Source organism: Chionomys nivalis, chromosome 11, assembly GCF_950005125.1.
Source record: "Chionomys nivalis chromosome 11, mChiNiv1.1, whole genome shotgun sequence".
Classification (NCBI taxonomy): domain Eukaryota; kingdom Metazoa; phylum Chordata; class Mammalia; order Rodentia; family Cricetidae; genus Chionomys; species Chionomys nivalis.
In genome coordinates this window covers 31,801,632-31,813,987 of record NC_080096.1, presented here as the reverse complement: position 1 = coordinate 31,813,987, position 12,356 = coordinate 31,801,632, and the positions used below count along the sequence as shown (strand labels likewise).

At 51.1% G+C, this 12,356-nt stretch overlaps 1 protein-coding gene across 2 annotated transcripts in view; it reads right to left on the bottom strand.

Annotated features, from left to right (window-relative positions):
- Cfap57 (cilia and flagella associated protein 57) overlaps positions 1-12,356 on the bottom strand; it is a 67,653-nt gene that overhangs the window by 19,291 nt on the left and 36,006 nt on the right. For both annotated transcript variants that reach the window (XM_057785495.1, XM_057785496.1), the window contains exons 13-18: positions 12,008-12,163; positions 10,621-10,714; positions 9,839-10,029; positions 8,975-9,148; positions 7,050-7,208; positions 4,743-4,886 (exon numbers count right to left, since the gene is read on the bottom strand). In XM_057785495.1, coding sequence (XP_057641478.1) covers positions 4,743-4,886; positions 7,050-7,208; positions 8,975-9,148; positions 9,839-10,029; positions 10,621-10,714; positions 12,008-12,163 — 918 coding nt within the window. The remainder of the gene's footprint in view (positions 1-4,742; positions 4,887-7,049; positions 7,209-8,974; positions 9,149-9,838; positions 10,030-10,620; positions 10,715-12,007; positions 12,164-12,356) is intronic.

The window sequence follows — 12,356 nt, the reverse complement described above, 5'->3', positions numbered from 1 at the left end:
AGGCTTGTTTCTAAAGTAGAGAGTTTTGAGGGGCCAGACTGGCATGTGGTCATCTTTTGATCTAGGACATAAAACAGGAGAGAGCTAAGGACACCCAGTCTGATCATCAAAGGCTCAAAAAAGGTCCAACCAAGGGCCGCCCTCTTTTCAAAGAGATGGCCAGGGACACCAGTGAGCATCTGAAGGTTTTCTCTCCCTTGTTGGATCTGTCTTATCCAAGACACATTTGGTTCAGGTGAGACTGGCTGTGGAGAAACCCAATTCCCACTCAAAGGGTGATGGCTCATGGCCACCCCAAATCTGACAGTACTGGTACTCATGGTAGCGCTATGGAGGCTCTGGCTGTTTCCAGAAGATGGGATGTTCGCTGTTTTGTGTGTAGGGTGGAGGTAGGTGGAATGCCCCACTCCACCTATCCCAGGCTCTATTACCACATTTTAAGGTTCCTGTCAACCTTCTCGAGATCTGGGAAACCTCTAAGAAGTTAATTCCATGTTCTTGGACACCAAGGAGTGCCTCCTTATCATAGGAGGGTTATATTAGACTAGTCCTCTGAGGCAATGCCTGGCATCCGAATGGACTCCGTGAACACCTAATGAAGGAAGGATAGGCACCTGCGGCGGGCAAAGAGCATGAGAGTGAGGGGTGGAAGGGGAAGTAGGAACTACCTGCCCCCGGAAGAGGCATGGCGGACTGCGGAGAGCCTCTTTGTAGAGGACGCACAAGAGTGGGGACTTTGCTAAAGCCACTAAAGTAAGAATAGCACCAGGAAGGTGGCTCAGTGGCTAAGAGCACTGGCTTCTCTGTTAGCAGATCTGGGTTCGGTTCCCAGCACCCAAATGGTAGCCCATGGCTGTCTGTAACTCCAGTTTTAGGGGATCTGACACTCCTTTCTGGCCTCCGTGGGAGCCAGGAAAACATGTGGTGCACATGTATGCATTCCAGGCAAAACACTCTTACACATAACATACAAAGCAAAAGTCAATGAGCACTGTGGGAGGCTAGGAACACAGAGCTGGTGAGGAGGGAGTTTCTGTGTCCTAGAAGCCTCCGGTCTAAAGGGACAAGAGAACTGAGTCCGAAGTAGCTACGTGATTGATTAAACATTATCTGTGGTTGAGGCAGAAGATGCCCTAGGCAGAAGGTGCCCTGTGTGCACCAGGGACTTGAGCACTTCGGCTGAACGTTAGAGAGCAGTGTTTCTCAACCTGTGAATCTGGACCTCTTTGGGGTTGCATATCAGATATCCATACATATCAGATGTGCAATATCCAGATATTTCCATCACAATTCATAACAGTGGCAAAATTACAGTTATGAAGTAGCAATGAAATAACTTTATGGTTGGAAGGTCATCACAACATGAGGGACTGTGTTAAAGGCTTGCAGTTTTGGGAAGGTTGAGAACCAGCGCTCTAGAGAGAGTGTTGGAGGAGAGGGCAGGAAAGAGACTAGCAAGCAGAGCGCAGCCTTCCTACAGAGGACCCGTGGGTGGGTAGCCTGGTGCATTTCTGCACGCTGGCAGTGGTCCAGATTACTGTGAGATGGCACAGCACGGAGACAAGCTGAGGGGTCTACCACACTAAGGTCACCGAGGAACCTCGCTAGGAGCAGTAGGAGCAACTGGTATTGGGTGGGGGGTGGGGGTCCAGCATAGAGGTTTGCTCTATCAGAAGAGAGAAAAATAGAGCCCAGGAAACTAGTTAGGCGGCTGCACTGGGCTCCAGCGAAGGAAGACTTATGACAGGGACCTGGCAGTTGGAAGAGAGAAAAGGCGCCTCCCGATACTCAGGGCCCCCGGAAGGTCAATCCTAAGCCAGCAGTGACGGAGTGGGTTAGGGCGGAAGTGATCCAGGACTGTATTCTTTGCCTTTCCTCTTTCCCCTATGGGCAGGGCCTCACGTGGCTTCAAGGATATAAATATAAACTGTAAAATATGTAAAGTGTCTGGCTGGAAAACCAGAAGACGAACCCAGGATGTGGGACCCAACTTCTCTTTCCCAGCATGGACATTCCACCCACTTTTCCAGGTTGTTATTCATGGTGACAATTCTCAGTGGGGAGGGGTGGGAGAGTGCAAGAGGCATTTGCCCCCCAGCGGACATCTGGCAGTGTCTGGAGCTGTTCTGGTCTTAACAACCCAGGCGGGGCAGAGGGGGAGGTGCTTCTGGCATGGAGAGAGCAGAGATGAGATAGTGAGTGAGTGCTAACGCCCTCTACAGCATACGGATCAGCCCCTGGCACAGAGAGCTCTGAGAAACCTTACTAGAAGAACAAATAAATAGATTGAAACTAAAACCACAAGAACCCTGAAAGATTCCTTTTCTCCACGGACAGAAGCAGGGGAAGTGTATGTGAAGCGGGCAGCTTAACCAAGGCTGGATACATGTTCATTAACAGAGATCTCTGTGCACAAGCCAAGGGCTTGAACCTTCCTTCCTGTAGGAGACCTTAGCCCGAGATCTGCAGTGGGTATTTCTGGATGTGCCACCAGTCCCCAAAGGGAAAACCAGGTCCAGATAACAGCCCTGAGCTACTGACACAAGGAGTGGGCATAGGGTGTGTGAAAGGGTCAGCTAGGAAGGTCCCTGCCCTACTCACCCCTAAACAAGTATGTTCTCTGCTTAGAGACAAGGTCATGCTCAGCCCCGTTCCTGCCAGGGACAGAGAATGATCCCACAAGCATGTTGATCACAGGACAGTGCCTTCACAGATGCCCTTATAAAAGAGGCCTGAAGGAGCGGCCACTCCACCTTTGCCCTTCTACAGTGTGAAAAACACACACAAGTCACTATCTCTGAGACACAGACCCTCCCCTACACAACCTTCTGATGCCCCGATCCTGGCCTTTCAGCCTCCAGGACAGTGAGGAAAATGTCTGTTCCCAGGCTGAGCTGCTCTGCGACCGAAAGGACAAAGACGGTTGCCATTCCTTGGCCCTGAAATCACCAGCGTATGGCAGGAGGTCCCTAGAAGGCTCTGTGGTCAGCTGTGTGCAGAGAGAGCACCTTGCAGACAGCATGGGGGAAGCCAGGACCATCCCCAGAAATCCTCATCTCTGAGACCTCTGCTTGGTTTCTTTGCTGTGCACACCAGCACCACCATGGCCCATGGACGTCTGGGTAGGTATGGATGCTGACAGCAGCCACACTCCTTTAGCACAAACATCTAGAGAAAACGGAAGGGAGAGTGGGGCCTTCTTTGCCAGGGAAAGTGTTTTTGAAGAGGGGACAGCTAAGCTGAGACAGGGAAGGTGAAAAGATGGTCACATGATGATCCAGGGGACAGTCTTCCAGACAGAGGGGACCCTACCACAGAGATCCTAAAATGGGAGAGCTTGGCTTTTAGAAACTGACCGGAAGCTGGTACTCCAGGCCAGGAAAGTATGAGATGTGGCTGGAGAGAGGCAGAGAGCCTTTGGATTGCATTCTAGTGGGGTGGGGCACCATTGAGGATTTTGTGCTGTGTGGGGGCCAGGCTGTAGCCCGAGGCAAGTCCAGATAAGACTGGTGGAGGGGGCTGGTGAGAAGGCTCAACAGGCAAAGGTGCTCGCTAAGCCCAAGGACTTGAGTTCCACCTCTGGAACCCACACAGTGGATGGAGAAAAGCAACTCTTGCAAGATGTCTTCTGCCCTCTGCATGAGGTGCTGTGGCAAGTACACCCCACCACTTAAGTAAAATGAAAATAAATTAGCGTTTCTTTGTTTCTTTCTTTTGTTTTGTTTCTTTCAGCAAGTAGAATTAGTTCCCCTCTTTTGTATCTCACAGAATTTATGACTTGCTGGTAACCCAAAGAGTGCAACGGAGGGAATGTTGTGTGGCTGCCAAGGTTAGGCCAAACAGACAGGCAGCTTTCTGCCTGGCTCTTCCGGGGGGGGGTGGGGGGGGGGTGGAGGGTGGGGGCATGACAGAGGGAGGGTGGGAGTAATGACGCGGGGGTGGGGGGTGGGGAGTGGGACAGGAGGATGGTAGGGTAGGGGGGTGATGGCGGGGAGGGGGGGGCGTTTCCTGGGGCCTCTGGAGGCCTGTCCAGGGTAACTGCAGCAGGAAATAAGTAAATGAGAGTTTGAAATCTTACTGGATGGGTGTTGGTGATGCTTTTGGACACGGGAGTTGAGAGAAAGAATCAGAAAAGACTTTTTACATTTCCAATTGAGTGTGAAACAAACTGGATAGAAGGGGAGGGAAAATATCAAAGCCCAGGGCTAAAAGGCACACACCTGGCCACTGGGCTCTAGAAATCTTGTCCTGCTAGCCTGACTTGTAATCTCTCTCCTCTCCGCCTTTATCCTGTTTGTTCCCTAGAACGGATTCTTAATTGTGTCACTCTGGGGTTTAAGAGCACTCGGAGACTTCTGATTGTCTGAAGTCCAAACAGCAGACCCTGGCCTAGGGCCCCAGCAGCATCCCAGGTTTAAGAAGCAGTGTGTGGCGCTTGGTGGAAAGAGTACATTGCCTGAGTACACACTGCCCCCTAGTGGCCAAATGTTCAACAGTTGCACCTCCCATTTGTTGCTACAATAAGACTGCCTGTCCCCCTCTCACCCTACCGCCGCACCCAGGGCCCCAACACAGCCCAACAAACACAAACTAAACCCCCACCTAACTTGCTTTTGGAAGCTGGAAGTCTCACATGCCTTGTCTGTGAGAAGCCTTTTCTCTCAGTTTCTCTGAGCCAGTGAGGGACAGGGATAGAGGGGACAGAGGTCGGAAGGGCAGGGTGTGTGAGCGCTGGCCCTCACCTCCTGGATCTGCTCCTTCATCACTTTGATCTCGTTCTCCCGAGGTTCTATTTGCTTCTTCAGCTCCTTTATTTTGTAGTCGAGGACAAACTTGAATTTCTCTAGTTCTTGGTTCTTCTTCTTTAGGTCATAAATCCGCTTCTCCTGTAAGTGAGATGGGAGAGAAGCAGCAGGGACTAAGGGCACATGGAACCTCTCTGGAGTAGAAAACACAGAGCCTCTGACGCTGCAGGAGGCCACAGACTGGGATGCAGCCAGATGCAGGTCGGCAGAGGCTGTAGTGCAGACTCCACAGGAACTCACTCCCTTTGCCGTAGGCTGTGGAAGAGGGGGTCTCCCATCACATGCTGTAGCTCTCCTGCATTATGGCCTTGGTGCACCTCTGTCAGCAAGCAGAATTAGGTCCCCTCTCTTGTGTCTCACAGAATTTATGACTTGCTGGCAACCCAAAGAATGCAACGGAGGGAATTGTTGCATGGCTGCCAAGGTTAGGTCAAACAGACAGGCAGCTCCCCGCCTGGCTCTCTCGGGACGTTTGCTGTGGTAGAAGCTAGGTGCTATGGAAGAGGTTTATGCATCCTGGGCCCTCTGGATTGAGAGAGCATATTCAGGGCTCTATGGCTGAAAGACTCAAATGAACCCCGCCCCCCTTACCATCCCTGCCACAGGGGATAGAGCCGGGCATGTGGAAGAAGGAGCCACTGTGGGCATTCATCTTCCAGCCTCTAGCTGTTGGGGGCACCCCCAGTTTTCCCAACTGAGTTTCCAGACATCGGGGTCAGAGACCAGCCAATCTGTTGAACCTTGTCCAATTCCTGCCGCTGAGAGGATAGCAACACAGCTGTTTGTTTGGACCACTGGGTTTCAGGCTGTAACTAGAGCGTGGGTCAACCAAGCAAACCTTGACTGGATGGCATTTTCCCTTTATAGCTCTGAGAAAGATCCAGTCCCTATGCTTACGGCAGAAGAACACTGGCTGCTAGAGCAGATAAACACAATCCCAAAATGTGATGTGTGGCAGAGGGAGGGAGGCACGGGCATCGTGGTGGTTTGTACCGCAGCAGCAGAGGGCAACCCACTTCTGTGTGACGGGCTAGCTCAAAGGGAAGTTAGGTAGGAGGGACGGCGGGAAGAGGAGATGAGGAAGGCAAGGCTTTTGCCTGCTGGCTTCGAGAGTTCAGAAGTCATCCCGGAGGCCAGGAATTGGCAAGCTGAGCCTAAGAGCCAAACTTGACCTGCTGCCTGTTTTATTCCACTTTGGCTGGAACATGGCCTAGCACATTCCCGTCTATTTTGTTTCTGGGTGGTCTCGCATGTGGTCTCCAGAGTAGATCAGTGCAGACAGAGACCATGAGGCCTGGCCATCTCATGCTTTTAGACAAAGTTTGCTGACCTCTGCTGGGGGTCAGGGGAAGCTACTGAAGGCCTTTCAGTGGGAGAACAACCTTGCACTGTCTGCTGTGCTGCTGGGTACCAGCATGGAAACTGGGAAGGCTACTGAACTAAGAAGGGTTACGAGTGTCTGCACTGGGAGCGCTTGGCTTCTTTCTTATTCCCACTTTGAGAATCTGAAGAGGGCCCTGCCCCTTCTCCAAAGCCTACAGTATATACAAGACTTCCCGTGCAGGAACAGCAATGCAGGCACTAGCTCACCAAATCCTTACAAGCTCTCATGTCCCAGGAGAGAACAGGATGGCTTTAAGAAGGTGCCCAGGGCACAGAGTCTGGTCAGCAGAGGGGCCTGTGCTGGAACCTACTTATCTAACACTGACCGCCCATGTGTGGTCACAGGAGAAGTCTGCCTGGTGAGGCAAAAGGGGCAGAGTGGATGGAGAGGTGGGCACGGAGTCTGGGTTTGCTCAGGAGGACAGCAAATCCTGGATGTTGAGGAGGTGTGCCCACAGAAAATATATGTGCCTGATAGCTGAGTATTCTGTACAAAAGACATTCATTCTCATTGTCCTGGGTTATCCAGTAGTCACAGGACCAAGCCTTCTGACCAGCAATAGCAATATGGGCAGCGTGGCAGGGGAATTACCCTCAGTCCATAGAGTGGGCCATCCCAGGATGCCTGAATCAGTGGAGAGCAGGGATCTGGCGGCCAGCTGGCTCAGGTTCACCCCAGGTCTGTCCCCCACAAACTGGGAGACCTTGGGCAGTCAACTCAGCCTCTTGGAACTCACGAGACACAACCGTGGGTTGTTCATGCTACAAGGTTGTTGCTAGAATAGAGTGTGACGTGTTGGCTTCGATTAGGTCCATGTTACCCACATAGTGGGCACTTCATAGACTGAGCGGAGCCCTCACCTTGTCTTGAATGGTCTCATCCCTCTCCTGGATCTCCCTCTTGAGGCCTTGGATGTCCTTCTCCAGGGACTTGATGACGCCCTGCAGCTTCATCTGCTCTGCCTTCAGGATCTCAATGTCGTTGGTGCGCTCTTCGATTTCCTTTTGCAGGCTACTGAACTGAAGACACAGAGCAGCAATGAAGACCCTTGGGGTCTTAGATCTGATCCCCATCCCCCCACCTCAGCTGTGGATGGGGCTGGCCCTTCTCCAGGATACTAAAGCCCTCGTTGCTCAACATCCATGGCTCTTGGAGAGTGGGTTTTGTTATTGCTGTTATTTTATTTTATTTTTTTGTGTGTGGGGAGTCAACTTTTTTGTTAATTGCAAAATAGATTTTGGCCACACTTGAAAACTTCACACTTGCATACAATGTGCTGTGCTCATATTCACCCTCCGTCACTCTCCTGCTTCCCTCCCCGTTTTGACACACACGTCCCTTCTCCATAACTTCATATTTAATTTCCCCTTTCCTTTCCTTTCCTTTCCTTTCCTTTCCTTTCCTTTCCTTTCCTTTCCTTTCCTTTCCTTTCCTTTCCTTTCCTTTCCTTTCCTTCCTCCCTCCCTCCCTCCCTCCCTCCCTCCCTCCCTCTCTCTCTCTCTCTCTCTCTCTCTCTCTCTCCTCTTTCCTCCCACCTTCCCCTCCTTCCCTCTGTCCCCCCACCCCCTCTCTTTCTTTTTCTTTCTCTTTCTTTCTCTCTCGCTCCCTCCCTCTCTCCCTTCCTTACTTTCATTTTTTTTTTAAACCAAGACAAGCTTTCTCTGTGTAGTCCTGGCTGTCCTGGAACTCTGTTTGTAGACCAGGCTAGTCTCGAACTCAGAGATCCACCTGCCTTCACCTCACTAGTGAGGTGTTCATCATTACCACCTGACTGTTTCCCTTTTACTTTAAGGTGATACAAGCTCTTTTTACATAGCCAGACTGGCCTTGAACTTGTAATCCTCCTGTCTCGGTGCCTAAGTACTGGGATTACAGGCATGGGCTATTATGCCAAACTTATTTTGTTTCAGAGAGTGGGTTTCTGGAGAATTTGGGACAGTTCGGTATTTTCCCAGGTCAGACGAGTGATGTGAGCATGCAGCATAATAATGCCTAGGTCTAGTCCCTGCAGGAGAGAGCAGTTTGCCTACAAATGCTTCAAGAGAAGCTCTCTAGATGGACTCAGGTGCTTCTAAGACCACAATGACCTTGAGGGTTGGTCAAGGTCACAGAGATGAGCCACTGTAACCAGTCCAGGAAGGGAGCATCTGCTTACCCTGGGAGTCACTAACAACAGTGCAATTTCTATCCAGAAGCTTGGATTCTTAATGCACTTGCTCTGAACTCAGCTTCTCCATGGCCAGTCATCTTAGAACTGAAGCAATTCCTCAGGGGTCTGTGAATCACATCCTCCCTCTCTGAGCCATCAGAGAACCAAGGAGCAGCCTTATCTTGCAAACAAAGCATTTTATAATCTGCCCTGCCCCACCCAGGCTGAACCGCTGCCTGTCTCAGCCTCATATGTCATTTCTATTCCCAGCAGATCCTACTTGTCTAGAAAGGATAGCTCCGAGCATCCTGGACACAGGGAGCCTGTGAAAGGGGAGGAAGGAAGGAGTCAGGTATGATGGGATGCTCCTGCAATCCTAGCACCTGCGAGGAAGAGGTAGGAGGATCACGTGTTTGAGGACTGGGTTCCCCAGTGAGATCTAAACCAGTCTGGGATACACGGTAGGATCCTGTCTCATGCCGATTGCTTCCCCAAAGAGGAGGGGAAGTCAGATGTGGTCCTTTTGAGGGTACTCTTTTGTCTTGGAGGTGGGACCTCTGTGTGTCCACCCAGGGCTATCTGTCCACTTGCCCCCAGCCTCCCCTGGGGTGCTCCCAGGGCCCACAGCGGGCTCACCTTCTTCCTCATGATGCCCGTTTCTCCCTTGAGCCGAAGGTTGGACTCCTTTTCATCCCGGAGCTTTCTCTCGTACTTAGTTTTGATGTCTTGGATCTCCCTGTCTTCATCTTCTTCAATCTGCTTCTTGGTTTCCTCAAATTCCCGAAGCTGCTGTCGAACATCTTCCTGTGCCTGGCTTGGAGGGAGGGAGAGAGAGAGCGAGCAGGGAGAAGGGGCTGGGGGTGCTGTGCTAAGAGGGCCCGGGATGGCAAGAGCACAGGAGCCTTTCTTGAGGAAGGGAAGATGAGTCCAGTTACAGAATGGAAACCGAGGCCCTGTCCTGTCTCCTGTCTGTCCACTTCCTTCCTGACTGGGCCAGGCTTCAGGGTCCATCACCTTCTTACCTCTTACCAGTACCCCACATCCTGATGCCCTGTTATACCTTTGCTTTCCACACAGAACGCAGGGTTCAGACCTTTTTTTCCCCCCTCAAGACAGGGTTTCTTTGTGTAACCCTGGCTGTCCCAGAACTCACTCTGTAGACCAGGCTGGCCTCAAACTCAGAGATCCGCCTGCCTCTGCCTCCTGAGTTCTGGGATTAAAGGCATATGCCACCACAGCCCGGGTCCAGACATTGGACCACTATAATTGTATTTGTAAATACAATTGGTTATATCCCACCCCTCACCAGATGAGAATGCCTTGAGGGTAGAGACCTTGCTTCCTGTGCCCTCACTGGACTCCCAGGGTGTAGTGCCTGCGGCACACAGTAGCTGCCAGGCAAACGGCTGAACAAATGAGCGGCTCTAATTACCCACCCCCCCAGCCAGCTGTGCTGTCCCGTCTCTCAGAAAGGGACGCAGAACTGGGCTCCCCCATCACCTCTTCTAGAAGAGTAGTTTTCTCCTGGAGCTTGGCCTCGTAGAACTCGGTCAGCTCCTCCAGGGCCTGGCTCTTGGTCTCGTCGTTATCCCGGAGTTGTTTCTCATACTCTTCCTGCATCCTCTGGGACTTGAGCTGCAGCTCCTGGTATTTCTCATATTCCAGGAGCAGCTTCTGGTTGTTGCAACATTCTGGAGAGAGACAGGTGGGTCTGCATGCCATGTGGGCCGGCAGCACCGGACTTCGGCACACATACGACCCCTAAGTGCTTTCTTGCTCCTCCCATGCCAGCTGGGGCAGTCGCCTCCAGATCCAAGGTTCAAGGCCTGCCTAACTCCTGTTATTATAGCTCAGCAGGTGGCCAAGCTCCCTGCACCCAGCTCTACACAGAAAAGTCATTTCTATGAAGGTCCTGGTAGGAGGCATTTGAGGGTTCAGGGTCAGGAAAATGCCCTGAGTATGTAATACAGATTTTACAGTTCCATTTTACAGATGGCCAAGCCGAGCCTTGGTAAGACTAGGTGATACCAGACCACACAGCAAGGAAGTGCTGAGGCTGGGACATGGCAGACTGTCAGGCTCCGGACCTGAACTTCCCACGGGCAGGTTTGTATTTTGAGGAATGGGCAAATCCACAGGAGGGAGAACCGGGGTGAGTTCCAATAAAGTAATACATTCACAGACAGTTACATTCACTGACTTCTGCTGTGTCTGAGCCCCTTACAAATGGGTGTCCTTAAGCTGTCTGTGCCTCAGCCATGTGGCTCCCCCTTGTGGCTCACCTATGTCTTGCAGCTCCCGGGTCTGTTTGTCCAGGAGCTGTTCTATGCGTTCTCGGTGATGGATGTCCTGTTTCTCTTTCTCTGTTTTTAAAACCTGAAACAAAGAGTCGCCTTTTCTCATTTCTACACATTTGTCAAAGGTACCAATAGGACAAGAGCTACTTTTACTGGCAACATCTTCGTTCATAATTTTTTCTCAAGCCCTTACTTTGCACCAGACACTGTTCTGCTGAGACGCTGACACATGGCCTCTTCTGTCCACGTCCTATTTTGCTCTGAAACGTCTGTGCTTTTGCTCTTGATGCACACATGGTAAAATGGACTCGTCAGTGAAGGGTTTGGATTTGGGTCAAGTAGATTTTAAGGAGAAAAATCAGGGATTTATTCCAATCATCTACTGCTGATAGCTGGGTGTGGCGGCACATACCTTGGCTCCCAGCACTTAGAAGGCAGAAGCAGGTAGATCTCTGTGAGTTCAAGGCTAGCCTGGTCTATACAGTTTCAGGCCAGCTAGAGCTACCAAGTGAAACCCTGTCTCAAAAACCAGACCAAACCAACCCAACCAACCAACCAAACAAACAAACAAACAAACACACAGACAGACAGAAAAACAGAAAGACCCCAGCAACAGCCCAGTTGCGTACGGCTGGCACACGGCTGTCAGTTCGTTCAGGATGCTCACATGTACTGACCTGAGCCAGCCAGCTCCCAGCAGCCCGAGGATGCCAAGCTGGAATCTGGCTTTGTGTTTGGTTTATGAACTGAATTGACGCTCGGTGCCCGGTTGAATGAATTATAAATAAATGGATGAGTAAGTTTAACAGCTGAGGGCTTTTTAAGCAAACAGACCCATGAAGATAAGTTACCAGCACAACTACTCCTTGAGCCAAAAGATGGGCGGTTGGAGATGAGGGGGCCAGGCAGATTTGGCATAGCATAAAGACAGGCTTACAAATACTGGGGCCAGGCCTAACTGCTAAGACAGATTTTATTTTTGACAATCTAAGAATCAACACACCTGCCAGGCCCTTCCCTAGCACTCCTTACTTCATATTTTAAAAATGAGTATTCCCTGGTCACAAAAATAACAACTCCCACTGTGGAACATCTGGAAATTCCAAAAGTATATTAGAAACAAAACGTGGGTTAGCCCAAAGAGCAGCTTTGCGGGATATAATCATCCCGCATCTCTTTCCCATGTACCTGCTTCACCCAGCATACCATCCTATGGGTAGCTTTATGCTCTGTCGGCCCTAGACACCCCCTCTAGCACCCGGGCATCACAACTCAACGGTACCAATGCCCTTAGGTCATGCAGCTGGCCCTGCGCTCAGCAACACGGGAGCTGCTTATTGCTGAGGCTGCGGGTCCGGGCTCCCAACCATACCTGGTTTTTCGTCTTTAAGGACTCCATCTCCTGGATGAACTTGTCCGTCAGCTCCTTGATCTTCTCCGAGTAGTTCATATCCTTCAGTCGAAGCTGATACTCGTTCTCCATTTTCAGTTCTTCCACGCGTGTCTTCAGCTCCAACATGACCTGAGCCTTTGGGAGAAGGGAGCAGAATTAAGAGTGCTCACAGAAGGGGGAGTCAAAACACCGAAACCGTGACCCTGACCTGGGACCTGCTGCTCCTCCTTGCTGCAAATGAAGTTGGTCCCTATTAGATGTCGTCTCCATTCCCCTTACAAGATATACAGACGACGGGCGGACACACAAGAGAGTCTTCCTCTATCTT